The following is a 16072-nucleotide window of genomic DNA, read 5'->3' on the forward strand; positions in this document are numbered from 1 at the left end:
CCCCCCCCCCCCACTCCTCCCCCCCCCCCCCCCCCCACACATTTATATCTAAATCATTACTGTACTACAAAAAGAAAGGGATGGAGTACTGAGCCCTACGGAACCTCACTGGTAGTAGCTTTCCCGTTGCAAAAGCACCCATCAACCATTACCGTTTGCTTTCTGCCACTAAGACAATTTTGAATCCAATTTGTGCTCTCCTTTAGATCCCAAGGGCTTTTTTTTTTAACCATTCTGCCATGTGCGACTTTGTCACAAGACTTGCTAAGATCCATATAGACCACATCCAATGCACTGCCCTCATTAACCTTACCTGTCACCTCCTCAAAAAAATTCAATCAAGTTAGTCGGACATGAGCTTCCCTTAAGAAATCTATGCTAACTTTCCTTGATTAATCTATGCCTTTCTAAATGAAGGTTTATACTCTCTGTCAGAATTGATTTCAATAATTTGCCCGCAACCGATGTTAAGCTAACTGGCCTATAATTTCTTTCCACCCTCAGCATTCCCAATGCAACTTCCTGCCTGCCACCTTCCCCTCCCTGACTGGTGTTCACTGTTCACCAGTATGAAAATGCAGCTTGCAGCCTGGATCTCTCTCCAAACTTATGACGGAAACTCATGGCATGGCTTGACATGCAGCACTGGCTGGATTCCCTGACTTGCTCATGCTCTGCAGCCACCACCACAAACAGCTTAGCCCTCCCTGCTATATCATACACAACCCAATATGACACAAGGAAAAGAAAAAGACAGGAAAGGGAAGCAGAAAGGCAGAGCAGGGGGGAGTGAAAAAAGATACAATCAGAAGAGGAGATAAAGAAGGAAGCCTCAAAAAAAGGACCAGTACAACAGAGGATTTATCATTGGCAGTGCTACAGATGATCCACCAGTCAATTTACTAAAAAACTACTGAACAGAAATTCTCACCACAGTTTGCAGTAAGATTTGACTTTATTTGGTACAGTGATGTATTTTAAATTTGACATTAAGCACAATTTTGACCATTCACTGGCTTAAATTTGAGTTTGTATTGTCTTAATTCCAAAGCCAGAAATTAGACCAGCAAAAATCCAAAGTATTCAGTCTATGATGAAAGCCAAAGTCCTGCGACCTCCTTGCTAGTACTTGGTAAAATTAGGGTACAATAGAATGACGCAAATAATGAATGATTGGTGTAATTCTGTTACTCTGGCACCTTAAGAAAAAAACAAACCGAAGGCAATGTTTTGAGATTCCTAGCGTAGCTGTAACTAATAAATAGATGTATGCACTGGATTCTTGATTTTACTGATGTACTAATAATGTAAGAGGCAAGAGGTGGAAAAAGAAATAAAATACGAAAATAATTTGCTGTGTTACCCAATATTGGATAAAAATATTTTTGAAGAAGGCTTTATCATCTGTAAATTATTGTTTAAACTTCAGAATAGGTTATGGGCCAGTTGCAGCATTTACACGCATCGTAAAACACCAGACCCTTGGGGCAGTCCCTCCAGAAAGTCTGGTGCCTGGCACAAATATAGAACTTTGAAACATTATGTTGGTCACTGTAAAAGCCATCAGGTTTGTTGGAACACCATTTTAATTCTTGAAGCCCCTTAAGTCGAGGCCATGTACAACACTTGCAATTTTCATAAAAGACTAGCTTCTCGGGACAGTGTTCATGAATGGCTATCTTAGCACAGCGGTAGAATTTGGATGGATTTACTGGGTCAGTGTAAATACCAAGTTCTTTATTGATGCACCATCCCTGATCAATACCCACATCTATTCTGGCAGCCCCAACACTGTTGCTACCATTAAACAGATTGCCCTGTGCAACAGATTTTGCTGGAGAAGACACTGTTGGTTTTCCACAGTCTGAAAAAGAAAATTGTAATAGGTATTTAGATTCACTAAAATCAGATTCTTTCCATTAAATAGAAACTCTCTATTTCTGTAGCAGTTAGCTGGAGTTGTATGATCAGACACCGATTGAAGGGAGAAGTTAATTTTGCTGAACTCTTCAATGGTTGATTTCTGCATTTATGCTTTCTGAATATTGGCTGCCAATGTTTCTATCATTCTGCTTTACAAGACTTTACAAGAATTTGCAACGTGACCAGTGTTGAAATAAGACTTCAGCGGCTACAGTTAGGAGTTTTGGTAACTCAGATTTTAATCCCAATGATTGCTGCTATAATTGTCATTATAATCACTATTCTATATCCGGGTCATAGGTTGACAAATTTAAAAGCTGGTTTATGCTCTTGTTTATATTGGTTTCCTTAAGAGAGCCTTATAATCCTTGAATTTAGAATGAGTTAGAAATTTTCTTTTCTGAAGCTGTTCAAACACCTTGAAAACAGATACAATTTGACAAGCTTTAAATGTATTTTTTGGATTTTATAGTAGCAAATAATACTTATATAATGAGATATATTTCACAGACACTTCACATATGCAGTCAATTACAATGAAGCATTTTGGCATGTAGGTAAATGTCACATCCATTCTGCATATCGTAAGATCCCACAAACTGCAATGAGACTAATGGCCAATTAGCTTTGAGATAAATGACTAATACTTTATTTTCTCTCATAATGAACTACCCTGGAACAACCTTAGTAATAAAATGCTTAAATTATGGCTCCCAGATAAAACATATTTACTACTTAATAAATGCAAGTTCAAAACAGTGTAATTTGATGAACCAGAAAAATAACATTGACTGCACAAGGCAGTCTTGTTAATCACAACATGCATCTGGAAGTGACTTATAATTGGGCACAAGGGGCTGTACATTCAGACTTGAGCTAGACTCAGATTCCAGTGCATCGTTGAGAAATTGGTGCATTGTTCTCCTCTAAATGAGAAATGCAACTGAGACTATCTCTGCCCCACCTAACATTGGTACAGGTGGACTTGATAATATTCAAAAAGAAAGGTGTTCTTCTAGTGTTCTGGTCAACTAGTCTTCCCTCAACAAAAACCACCATGCTAAATTGGTTATTTATCTGATTATAGTTCTTGGGATCTTATTGTGCATAAATTGAGTACCACTTTTGCCTACATAAGTTAGTACTTTTAAAGTAGTCCATTGCATGTGAAATGCTTTGAAATGTTTCTTACAGATAAAAGGTGCTACAAAATTCAATTTGTTGTTGTTCAAATAGGTTTATTGAGTTGGGAAAAAAATAAGAATTAGTCAGCAGATCTGGCAGTATCTGTGGAGAGAGAAACCGAGTTAATGTTTCAGGTCTGTGATCTTTCATCAGAATCAGGGTTCTAATGAAAAATCGCAGACCTGAAATGTTAACTCTGTTTCTCTCTCCACAGATACTGCCAGACCTGTTGAGTATTTGCAGCATTTTCTGTTTTTACTTCAGACTTCCAGCATCCACAATATTTTGCTTTTGAATGAAAGCAAAATATTCTACTCTAGTTAACTATATGGGCTTTAATTCTGATAAATCCAGGTAAATGATTAAGGATGCATTAATTGCTTCTGTAGTACTCAAGCTTGTACTGGCACGTTTTCCCCAGATGATGAAACTTATCAAATGTATGTATCTGATTAGGTAGCAAAGTCATTGAAGTTTGGAGACTGAAAAGAGGTACTTATACAATAAAAGAAATGTTCTACACATTGGATGTAGCTTTTCCTTTATGAATCTCCTGAATCAAGCCCAAAACTTTAACATTCCTTAAACAAGCACTATGCTTTGAAAGTTTGCAATAATTTAATGTTTAAAAACATACTTGGAAGAGGATTGATGGTTAATATCTAAATCTGATTTTATGTAAACTGCATTATCATGACCCTTCTAGTCACTAGAAATTTAATTACCCATATCTTCAAAATTGTGGTTGATTTTCAAAACTGTGATAGAATGACCACCTGCAATAGTACTACTTTATTGTAACTCATATGTCAGTACATAGTAAAATTATCTTGGTGAAATGCTATTGTGTTTTAGATATCTATGATAATGGCAAATATTTTACCTAAATTTACTTCAAGAAGTTGATTCAATTTGCTTGTTAGAGGAAGCACTCCCTGTTTGCAATGATTATGGAAATCATCGAGGTCTATTGTCCACACAAAGGCACCGCCAAATTTGTTATTTTTCATCCACTGGATCTACAATGATAAATTAACAAAGGAAACATTTTAATTTCTGTTTATCAATAACTTTCATGTATCCTACGGCATGTAGTAAGCTTTTTTTAAATCCAGGTGGTTCTGCGACACTATGGCCTGGTTCTTCACTGCTCCCTTTATTTTTAAAAAATTAATCATTAAGGGATGTGGGCATCGCTGGCAAGGACAGTATTTCTTGCCATTCCCTAATTGCCCTTGAAACAGTAGTGGTGAGCTGCTTTCTTGACAACTGAATGGCTTGTTAGACCATTTCACAGGGCCTTTAAGAGTCAATCAAATTGCTGTAGATCTGGAGTCAGTTATGGTAAGGACAGCAGATTTCCCACCCTACAGGACATTAGCGAACCAGTAACATTTTTACAACAATCTGGTAGTTTCATGTTCATCATCACTGATACTGACTTTTTATTCCAGAATTATTTAGTTGGCTAAATTTGCCATGGTGAGATTTGAATTCATATCTTCAGATCATTAATCCAGGCCACTGGATTATTAGTCCAGTTACATGACCTCTATGCTACTGCCAGCAATAAATGCAACTTCAGGGGGACAGGTCATCTACTCACCATGGTGATGTCCCTGACCCTAGCCAACTTTTAGGCCTCAGGGACATTACTATATTGGCGGCGGTGCTTCCCGACAGAGGAGGAAATTTTGACCTTGCAGGAGCTGGAGGCTTGCTGCAGCAATGGAATGCTGCAGTCTCTGTGCTGCCTGCAAAATGTCATTGTTCTAATCAAAAGGCAGCATGTCCTGAGTGCTTGCACAAGTCCCATTTGCAGTGAGATTTCTTGAGCTGCCTATTTCTGACCAACACTGGACACAAACGCCATGTTTTCCTTCTTTGCATATATCTAACATATAACTACAAATACATGAGTGGGTGTATTGTAAAACTGTGGGGAGGCGTGAATGCACCCCTGCCTATTTTTCATCCTCAGATCCCAGGAAAAATAGATCGAGAGGAAGAGGGCAAATGAAAACCTAAGTTACTAGGTAGGTTTATGACTGTGCTTTCTAAGGCACTAAGAAGGGGAAAATGTTGCCCGACAGAGAATGAAATGAAAGGGATCATGATAGTCACTTAATGAGCAGGAACAGCAGGAGAAAGTGACCAGGCAACCTGTCTACGCTTTGAGTTAGGAAATGATGGTTGCTATCATGTGGAAATTCAAAACCAATCTCTACTATAGGGAGACTAGATATCCGGCAATTAGACTTCTACATCTAATATACTCATGGGATTTGCATTCCGTTATAATCTAGAGAACATACAAATTACAACTCTAGGAAAATCAAATAGCACAACAATGACATATTCTGCAACTGGACTGTAACATTTGTAATTTCTGCATCTGGATTACTAAAATGTGTTTCGAAGATGATAAATCATGGTAAGCCCATTGTGGAACACTCGCCCTACAAAACATCTCAAACTGAAATAGTTTTATTTGAAAATGGTTATGAGTAAGTTTGTAATTATTAACTGTTGAAAAGAACATTGCTGTAGTACTTTCAGTTGTACTTCAATTTTGGTAAATGGTACCAAACTCTATTGATAAACGCAATCGTACAAGAGACTCAAATAGGTCACATAGATGAGCAAGAATAATAACAGAATTAACTTTCAGACTTTTTGTCAACTTTCCACAGACAAACTATGGCGCATGGGCCATATCTCATCTCATCCCGAAGCTCTGGTTCTCTGGCCTGAGAAGCCCCGGTCACGAGTGAATTATTTTTGATTTGCGTACTTGTGTACTTAATTTTTATTCCTTGTGCTGCTGGTTTTGCCTTTTTGAGCTCCGTGAGCCTGATGGAGTTGGAAAAGCTGCTACCTTTTTGGTGGAAGATGGTGGCTCCTCCTCCATTGAAAGAAATACACCAATGAGACAGGAACCCTTTTTATCCTGTCAGTGAAGTAGGAAACTTTTCCAAACCTACAAATATCAAAATGGTAACATTGGTGGTGGAAAAAACTTACTCAGTCAACCAGCAGCAAGAGAGAAATATATAATGCTGCAAATAGGAGAGCACTGAGCAGCAAAGTTGGTGGCCTTTTCTGTCTGCTGCTCTGAAGAATTCAGTTTATGGGGTCTGCAAAAATAATGCATTATTCAACTGTATGTATGATGATATGTTTCTTTAAAGCCACAAGGTCCAAATGCAGCACCATTCTGACACAATGACAGAATATTTGTTCTTGGCCACTCCTCAGATCAATTGGAAGTCAGATTTGTTTTATATACTTTAAATATAATCTGTGATGCAAATTGGAAAAATTGTTGGATGGAAAAATTCCCTGCATATTGAAATAATAGGTTTACATTTCCATTTTACTTTTGTTAAAAAGGTGAATTTGCACATATAGCAGTGACGCCTAAATTATGATGGATGCATCTCAAAATGTATTTATTAGAGCTTTATTTATTGACTAGAATGGTGCTAGATTTTCCATCCATTGACTAAAAAAATCTGGGCAAATGTTTGTATGTGGCCTTTTGGTCTCCATGGAGTGCAATGAAGTGGCCACTAAAAATTGATTTTGCAGAACAGGTTGGAAGATAGTAACGTACGAATTAGGAGCAGGAGTAGGCCACTCGGCCCCTCGAGCCTGCTCCGCCATTCAATAAGTTCATGGCTGAACTGATTACTCCACATTTCCACCTACCCCCGATAACCTTTCACCCCCTTACAACATACAATGAAACAGTTTATAATAACTGTTCGAAGGTTAAAATTTGCAGAGCAGGAGTATGGCACAGCATGCCATATGTGTCATTTTTCAGAACCTTTTATTAATAGGTGTACCAAGACTGAATTGACAAAATTGGTTTGCTGCTAATGTAAAGGTGTTTAATTGGCCTGACCCTTTAAGACCACAGAACTTAACCAGAGTGGAGCATAAAAATGATCTTGTACTGCCTTTGGAAAAGTGCACTAAATGGGTAGATCCTGAGGTCAATTAAAAGCTAACTGCAGTTGCTTAATACACTTTATCTCTCAATTGGCTGCCCGATGTGAATTCCCAGCTCTTCCTTTCAAGGAGAGGCCTGGCTAGCAAGCTTGGCAGGATATGACTGGCTTCCTTTATCTCTTAAATAAGGTCACTTAGCTGTGGCTGAGTTGGTACCACCCTTGTCTCTGAGTCACAAGGCTTTATGGTTTCAGTCCCACTCCAGGACTTGAGCAGAAAAATCAAAGCTGACACTCCAGTACAGTACTAAGGATGTGCTATACTGTCAGAGGTGCAGTCTTTTTGGATGAGCTGTTAACCAAGGGCCCCCCTGCCTGCTGTGGTGGATGTAAACGATCCCATGGCACTATTTTGAAGAAGAGCAGGGGAGTTATCCTGATATCCTGGCCATTATCTATCCCTCAATCAACATCATAGAAACAGCCTGGTTATTATTTGTGGGAGTTTGCTGTGCCCAAAATTTGCTGCTGTGTTTCCTGCATTACAATGATGACTTCAAAAGTGCCTCATTAGCTGGAAAGAGCTTTGAGATGTCTGGTGGTCATGAAAAGTGCTATATAAATGCATGTTTTTCTTTTCTCTCAGTTATAAATTGTTCCAGATTTATAAGATATTTGACTCAGTCAGATGTGAGTGTCTCCCACACTGCATATGTGATGGTTGTGTTAGATGCTTGACTTTTAACATGGGTTGTCTAAATTGCAGCCTGGGAGCCATATGTGGCCTCCCAGCCTTGACAAAGCGCAGCCAACTTGTCCTATTTGTGCTTGTATTTTTTATTCGTTGGTCTGTCCTGCTTAAATTTCATGGGATTGATGATTTGAAATGTAGGATTCTTAGCACTGTTGCCTTGTAAGTAGCATGTGGGAAGTCATGGATGCACCATGTGTTGTAGACAAACACATCTGCAGGAAGTGTCACCGACGGCAGAAGCTTGAGCTCCAGATTTTGGAACTCGAGCGGTGGTTGGAGTCACAGTTGTGCATCCGCGAGGCGGAGGACTACGTGGATAGCACGTTTAGGGAGGTGCTCACACCACAGGTTAGGAGCATGCAGGCAGATAGGCAATAGGTGACCGCCAGGCAGTCTAAGAGAACCATGCAGGTAGTGCAGGAGTCCCCTGATATGATCTCACTCACTAATCAGTTTTCCATTTTGGATACTGGTGAGGGTAATGGTTCCTCAGAGGACTGCAGTCAGAGCTAAGTTTGTGGCACCACAGGTGGCTCAGCTGCACAGGAGGGAAGGAAGAGGAGTGGAAGAGCAGTAATGATAGGGGACTTGTTAGTTAGGGGAACAGACAGGCATTTCTGCGGCAGTAAATGTGAATCCAGGATGGTGTGTTGCGTCCCTGGTGCCAGCGTCAAAGATGTCTCAGAGAGGCTGCAAGACATTCTTCTGGGGCAGGGTGAACAGCCAGAGGTCGTGGTTCACATTGGTACCAATGACATTGGTAAGAAGGGGGATGAGGTCCTGAAAGCAGATTTTAGGGAGCTAGGAAGGCGATTTAAAAAGCAGGACCTCAAAAGCAATAATCTCAGGATTACTCCCAGTCCCATGTGCAAGTGAGCATAGGAATAGGAGAATTGAGTGATTGAACACATGACTGGAGAACTGGTGTAGGAGGAAGAGCATCAGATTTCTAAGACTGGTTCTGGGGCAGCTGGGACCTGTACAAGATGGACGGGTTGCATCTTAGCAGGACTGGGATGAATATCCTCGCAGGGAGATTTGGTGGTGCTGTTGGGGAGGGTTTAAACTAAATTGTCAGGGGGATGGGAACCTGAGAGGGAGCTCAGATTGGAGGGAAGAAAAACTGATAACTTGTCTGGGGTGTGGGAACCAGGAGCAAGTATCAGAGAGGAATACCAAGGTGCACAGAATACTGGGGGAGATAGATAGCACTAGAGTAGGGAATAGTATCTTGTTACGTGGGGTCAGAGCAAGGGAGAAAGTAATAAAGTCTGAATCAGGGTTAATGTGCATGTATGTGAATGCATGGAGTGTGGTTAATAAGACTGGTGAGGTACAGGTGCAGATTGCCATGTGGAAATATGATGTGTGGCTATAACAGAGACCTGGCTCAAAGAAGGGCAGGACTGGGTGTTAAATATTCCTGGATACAAGGTATTCAGGAAAGATAGGAAATGGAAAAAAGGAGGAGGGGTGGCAGTATTGATTAAGCAGAGCATTGCAGTGCTGGAGAAAAAGGATGTCCCAGAGGGGTCGAGGACAGAATCAATTTGGCTAGAATTAAGGAACAAAAAAGGTGCAGTTACATTGCTCGGTGTTGTCTACGGGCCACCAGCTAGTGGGAAGGTCATGGAGGAACAAATTTGCAAGGAAATTATAGAGAGATGCAAAAATTATAGCGTAGTTATAATGAACAATTATAATGAATTATCCCAACATAGACTGGGATAACAGTAGTGTAAAAGGCAGTGAGGGGCAAGAGTTCCTAGAGTGTGTTCAGGAAAATTTTCTACAACAGTATGTTGCTAGCCCAACAAGAAAGGAGGCACCGCTAGACCTGGTTCTTGGGAATGAGGTGGGCCAAGTAAATCAAATATCAGTAGGAGAGCATTTAGGGGATTGTGATCATTGTATCATAAGGTTTAGGCTGACTATGGAAAAGGACAAAGAGCAATCCAGAGTAAGAATATTTAACTGTGGGAAGGCCAACTTCAATGGGGTAAGAATGGAGCTGGGGTGAATAAATTGGAGTCAAAAGCTAGCAGGAAAACAGGTAGATGAACAATGGGCTGCCTTCAAAGAATGGATAGTTCGGGCACAGTCAAGGTACGTACCCTTGAACGGGAAAAGTAGGGCAAACAAATCCAGAGCTCCCTGTTTGATAAAAGAGGTAGAGATTAAGATAAAGAGAAAAAAGTGTGCTTATGTCAGATGCCAGGTAGAAAATACTATTAAGAACCAGGCTGAATATAGAAGGTCCAGAAGGGAAGTGAAAAACCAAATAAGAGAAGCAAAGAGAGAGCATGAAATGAAACTGGCAGCTAGCATTAAAGGAAATCCCATTTTTTCTAAAGGCATATAAATAGTAAAAGGGTGGTAAAAGGAGGAGTGGGAGCGATTAGGGACAAGAAAGGGGATTTACATATGGAGGCAGAGGGTATTGCTGAGGTATTAAATGAATACTTTGCATCTGTTTTTACCAAGGAAGAAGATGCAAACCAGGCAATGTTTAAAGAGGAGGTAGGTCAGACACTAGAGGGGTTTAAAGTTAATACAGTAGAAGTATTCAATAGGCTGTCTCTACTTAAAGTGGATAAAACACCAGGGCCAGATGAGATGCATCCAAGGATACTGAGGGAAGTGAGGTTGGAAATCGCAGAGGCAGCGGCCATAATTTTTCAGTCTTCCTGAGACTTGGGGGGGGGAGGAGGGTTGGTGCCAGAGGACTTGTTCAAAAAAGGGTGTAAAGATAAGCCCAGCAACTACAGGTCAGTCAGTTTAACTTCGGTGGTGGAAAAATTCTGGAACAAATATTTCGGGACAAAATCAATAGTCACATGGACAAATGCAAGTTAATTAAGGAAAGACAGCATGGATTTCTTAAGGAAAAATCATGTTTAACTAACCTGCTGGAGTTTTTTGAGGAGGTAACACAGAGGGTTGATGAGGGCAATGCTGTTGATGTGGTGTACATGGACTTTCAAAAGGTTTTTGATACGGTGTCACACCACAGACTTGTGAGCTAACTTGTAGCTCATGGAATAAAAGGGACGGTAGCAACATGGATATGAAATTGGCTGAGTGACAGGAAACAAAGAATAGTGGTTAATGGATTTTTTTCGGGTAGGAGGAAGGTTTGTAGTGGAGGTCCCCAGGGATCAGCGTTGGGACCTTTTCCTGGTATATATCAATGACTTAGACCTTGGTGTACAGGGCACAATTTCAAAGTTTGCCGATGCTATAAAACTTGGAAGCATTGTGAACTGTGAGGAGGATCGTGTAGAACTTCAAAAGGACAGAGACAAGTTGATGGAATGGGCAGACAGGTGGCAGATAAAGTTCAATGCAGAGAAATGTGAAGTGATCCATTTTGGTAGGAAGAACATGGAGAGACAATGTAAAATAAAGGGTACAATTTTAAAGTGGGTGCAGGAGTAGAGGGACCTGGGTGTATCTGTGCATACGTCATTGAAGGTGGCAGGACAAGTTGAGAGAGTGGTTAATAAAGCATACATTATCCTGGACTTTATTAATAGGGGCATAGAGTACAAGAGCAAGGAAGTTATGCTGATCTTGCATAAGACATTAGTTCGGCTTCAGCTGGAGTAATGCGTCCAGTTCTGGGCACCGCACTTGAGGAAAGACATGAGGGCATTGGAGAGAGTACAGTTAAGATTCACAAGAATGGTTCCAGGGATGAGGAATTTCAGTTATGAAAATAGATTCCCACTCATGAAAGGATCAAGAACGAGAGGGCACAGATTTAACGTATTTGGTAAGAGAAGCAAAAGTGACATGAGGAAAAGCTTTTTCACGCAGCGAGTGGTTAAGGTCTGGAATGCGCTCCCTGAGAATGTGGTGGAGGCAGGTTCAATTAAAACATTCAAAAGGGAATTAGACAGTTATATGAAAAGGAAGAATGTGCAGGGTTATGGGAAGAAGGCCGGGGAATGGAACTGAAGGAGTTGCTCTTTCAGAGAGCCGGTGCGGACATGATGGGCCGAATGGCCTCCTTCTGCGCTGTAACGATTCTGTGAAATTCTAAGAACTGTCAGATCAGCAATTTCAGATGTATGTAAATCAATAAACTCTTCATACAAAGAATGATCAACATGCAGAATAAACTTTTCGATAGAGTTGTCAAGTCCAAACCCCTGGCTCATTTCTGAAGCAATTGGATGCTACAATGAGGGGATGTTAAGCTTTTTGTAGAAGGTTGAAGTAGGATGGGCTCATCTGTAATTGTCCTGTGATCTTGTAATTTATGGCCTCCAAGCTCTGTGCTTTGCACCTATGTGACCTAGCAAGACAAAAAGTGCTGACACTCTTGTTTTAACATGTAGGTTTGTACAAAAATGTGCACAAATATGATGGAATATTTTCTAACATTTGACCCAACTAGAACAAAAATTTACAGATTAATATAACTCAGAATAGACAAACCATACTTTGGTCTCAAAGCTGCTCATATCATCGTATCCCAGCCACACCTTTCCCTTTGTTGCATATGGGACCTTCTGATCGTGAATCAACTGGATTTTAGCATTTTTCAAAAAGTCACAGACCTGTTGATGAGAAGGACTGAACATTGTTATGTTATTTAAGAGCCATGAAAAAAATTGCATATCTGTGCATTATTATAAGATTTTGTGTACACAATCGCTGTGACCCTTGGAATTAAGGGTAGATATTTGTCTTCACTGTCTGGGTAGTGATCTAATGGGGGAGATTGTTTATTTCAGTGGAATAAGTCAGCCTTGTTCTATAGAGGGTGGGTGCTGCACCCTACCAGATTAACCCCAGGCAATCAAGACTATAATCTACCTCTATATTTCTAGTCTCTAATGAGTGCAAGTGTGTGTCAAAGCTTAGAGAATGGCCAATTTAGAACCCATTTTTAAAAAGTGAGACAGAGCTAATCTGAATGATTACAGGTCAGTTAGCTTAACATCTGTGGTAAGGAAAATTTTTGAGTCTTTAATTAAGGATAAAATTTCCACTTATCTAGATAAATAGAAATTTAGCAGTAGCCAGCATGGATTTCAACAGAACTTTCATCAGAATTCTGGATACTACAATGTTGGGAATGTGGGAATGTTAAGGTTTCCCTGCATTCTGGGTTCTGATGAAAGGTCACAGACCTGAAACGTTAACTCTGTTTCTCATTCCACAGATGCTGCCTGACCTGCTGAGTATTTCTAGCACTTTCTGTTTTTATTGCAGATTTCCGGCATCTGCACTATTTTTCTTTTGGATTTCAACAGTGCTTGACAAACCTCATAGATCTCGTTCAGAAGATAACAAAGATGGTAGATGGAAGAAATGGAGTGGATCCAGTGTGCAAGAACTTCAAGAAAGACTTTTACAAACTATCACACAGGAGATTATTAGAGAACATTAGGGGATATGGAATTATGGAGAAAATAGAAAAATCAATTAAAAAATTAGGCAGAAGGGAGAAAACAGAGAGTGAGAGTTGAGGGCAGTTTTTCAAAATGGTTGGAAGTGGGTGATGGTATCCCACAGGGTTCAGTTTTGGGACCACTTCTGAATCACTACATATACCAATAGTTTAGATGTAGATCTAAAGAGAGTAGTGTAAACATTTGCAGATAATACCAAAAAAGGAAGTATAGTTCATCATCATCATAGCTTATCGCTGCAAAGCCACAGCCAGGAGCTGGTGTTGTCATTTATCCTGAATAGTCCCTTTGGGGTACAGGATGTTGACAAGGCACTGCTTCAGGCAATGTTCATATGTTTGCCTAGGCTTTGTGCAGAGATTGTTTCTCAGCTTCCACTTGGTTATATTCTTACCAGGCTTTGCCACCCTAGCTCTCGTGATTTAGGATAAATCCTTAATGATTTGAGGCCGGTGCCTGGAGGCAATTGTTCTAAAAGAACCAAGTTCTCCAAGATTATTAGCAATTGCATGTTACTCTGTCGACTGCAATGGAAGGTATATCTAATTCTCTAGAAGACTAAAGAAAGCTGAAAAGTGATATTGATAAGATGTAAGAATGGGCTAAAAGGTGGCAAATGGAATTCAATGTCAGTGAGTGTGATGTGGATTAAAGAAAACAGTAATTATACTCTGAATGGAAGTAGGCTTCATGCTGTGGAAAGGCAGAGGATTAGGAGGTTCAAATTCACAGGAGATTAAAGGCAACGCTTGCACCACCCCACACTCCTGCTATTGGTCAGCCAACTGAAAAACGAATAGAGTTCACTACCGATTGGATGATTCTTGACTGTCAGTCAAACAGCCTTTTTGACCATGTCTAATAAATACATATTTTTAAAACACTTTCTTTTTATTGTCCCAATGCTTTTTCTTCCTGGGCTGCTTGTCCTGGAGATTAGTCTTCAATTCCTGGAGACTCCAAAGCAATCTGGGAGGGTTGGCCTCCTTAGATGGGTGTAAAAGATCCCCTGGCATTATTTTAGGAAGCAGAGTGTTTTCCTGGCACCCTGGCCAACATTCCTCCCTCATTTAACAACAAAAACAGATTATCTGGTGAACCACTGTTTGTGGGACCTGGATGTGCATAAATTAATTGCTGTGTTTGCATGCATAAAAACAGTATTTTGTAAAGCAATCCATTGCTTGTAAATGACTTTGCAATATTTTGAGGATGTGATCGGGGCTATATAATTGCGAGTTCTTTCTTCCTTCTGTGTAAGTTCAGCTCTAAAGGGTTATTTTACAAAAATACTGTCTTGAAAGGATCACTTGAAAGGAATAAAAGATTTTTTTCGGCAACACCAGGCTTCATTTTTCAGCAGAAGCATGGAGATATTCATGGATTTAATGGTTTTATAAAATTGAATTCTCAGGATGTGTGCATCACTTGTAAAGCCGGCATTATTCCCCATCCCTTCATCTTTAGTGATACAACTGAGTGGTTTGCTAGAAGGCAGTTAAGAATCAACCACATTAATGTGGGAGAGGAGTCATGTACAGGTCAGACCAGGTTAGGACATTGGGTTTCCTTCCTTAAAAAGCTTGAGTGAAACCAGCTGGGTTTTATGGCTTAAGTGTCACTTGTACTCATCCCAGCTTTTTATTTCCAGTTTTTAAAAAAAACTGAAATCAAATTCACGCTGGGATTTAAACTCTCCTTTTCTAGATTATTAGTCCAGTAACTATACCCTGTAAAAAAGAAAAAGGACTCTAGTTTTATCACCTCATAATATGCCCAGTAACCAGGATCTTTTGTGTAGGTGCCGGCTGGTCCTGGACCACCTGCTGGAGCACCAACACTGTGATTGGAAGTCTTAAGCGTGAAGGTCCGTCCATATGTTGGGAATCCAATTATCATTTTGTCTGCTGGTAAACCATTATCTCTCCAATATCTGGCAGCAAAATCCTGCAGCAGAGACAATCAGAAAAATTAGCTGATTACATTTGTGGAGGGGTGGGGTGTTTATGCTAGATTTTGAAATTTGGTTCAGTGTAAATCAGAGCCGTCTCTTTAACTGCCCAATCGTTAGGTGAATGTAGACAGATCTCAGGGGCAAACAGAGACTTCTTGTCACTGTATTACAAGCTACTAGGATATATCTTCTTCAGTAGATAGATGAGTATATACAGGTTATCAGGTTTAGGCTATAAATCAACTTATGAATTACTTTAATATTAAACAGGTAGATGAACAATATCCTGTGCACACATTGTACTAATGATAATTCAGAAAATCTTCAATCTTTTCAATCTTCCTCAACGTCAAAACAATGCAGATGTTTCTCCTGCACTATCTCCTAACACAGAATTGACCTATGAAACATGTTACCTCATTTCATGTGTTGCAAAATGCTACAATAGGACCAGATCTAGTTCAGTCTCTTCTAGCTCTCAACATCCCACAGTTGGTTTTGTGTTTTTTCTCCCACTGCACAATTGAAGGATGGATCTGGGAAACAGCAATGGCGAAGGAGCGCACCTGTGTACAGGGTACCTGACATTAGCTTGTGCCAGCAGAAAGCATGGTTCCCATTGGCAGCTTGCCCACTGGGAGGTGGGAAATCAGCTGTTGCTGTAGGTTGTTTAAGGCTCTGCAGAAACTTAAAGGAGAGGTGAACAACAATTGTAGCCAAACAGGAATGGTACATTGTGGAACTATAGGATATTGTCTGAAGACAGTAAGAGTTCCAGTAGGCCCCCAAAATTTTTGAGTTCATCTGTGGAGATGCTGGTGGAGCAGGTTGATGAGAGGAAAAGTTCCTCTTCTCCTTAGATGGTCGGTAAATGCCA

General features: G+C 40.2%; 1 protein-coding gene across 1 annotated transcript in view; it reads right to left on the reverse strand.

Annotated features, from left to right (window-relative positions):
- Positions 1-1022: 1022 nt before the first annotated feature.
- LOC137383915 (acidic mammalian chitinase-like) overlaps positions 1023-16072 on the reverse strand; it is a 42840-nt gene continuing 27790 nt past the window's right edge. Inside the window, exons 8-11 of the mRNA XM_068057301.1 lie at positions 15006-15188; positions 12267-12383; positions 3992-4127; positions 1023-1864 (exon numbers count right to left, since the gene is read on the reverse strand). Of these exons, the coding sequence (XP_067913402.1) occupies positions 1419-1864; positions 3992-4127; positions 12267-12383; positions 15006-15188 (882 nt within the window). The 3' untranslated portion in view covers positions 1023-1418. The remainder of the gene's footprint in view (positions 1865-3991; positions 4128-12266; positions 12384-15005; positions 15189-16072) is intronic.

Source organism: Heterodontus francisci, chromosome 25 (genome assembly GCF_036365525.1).
Source record: "Heterodontus francisci isolate sHetFra1 chromosome 25, sHetFra1.hap1, whole genome shotgun sequence".
NCBI lineage: Eukaryota > Metazoa > Chordata > Chondrichthyes > Heterodontiformes > Heterodontidae > Heterodontus > Heterodontus francisci.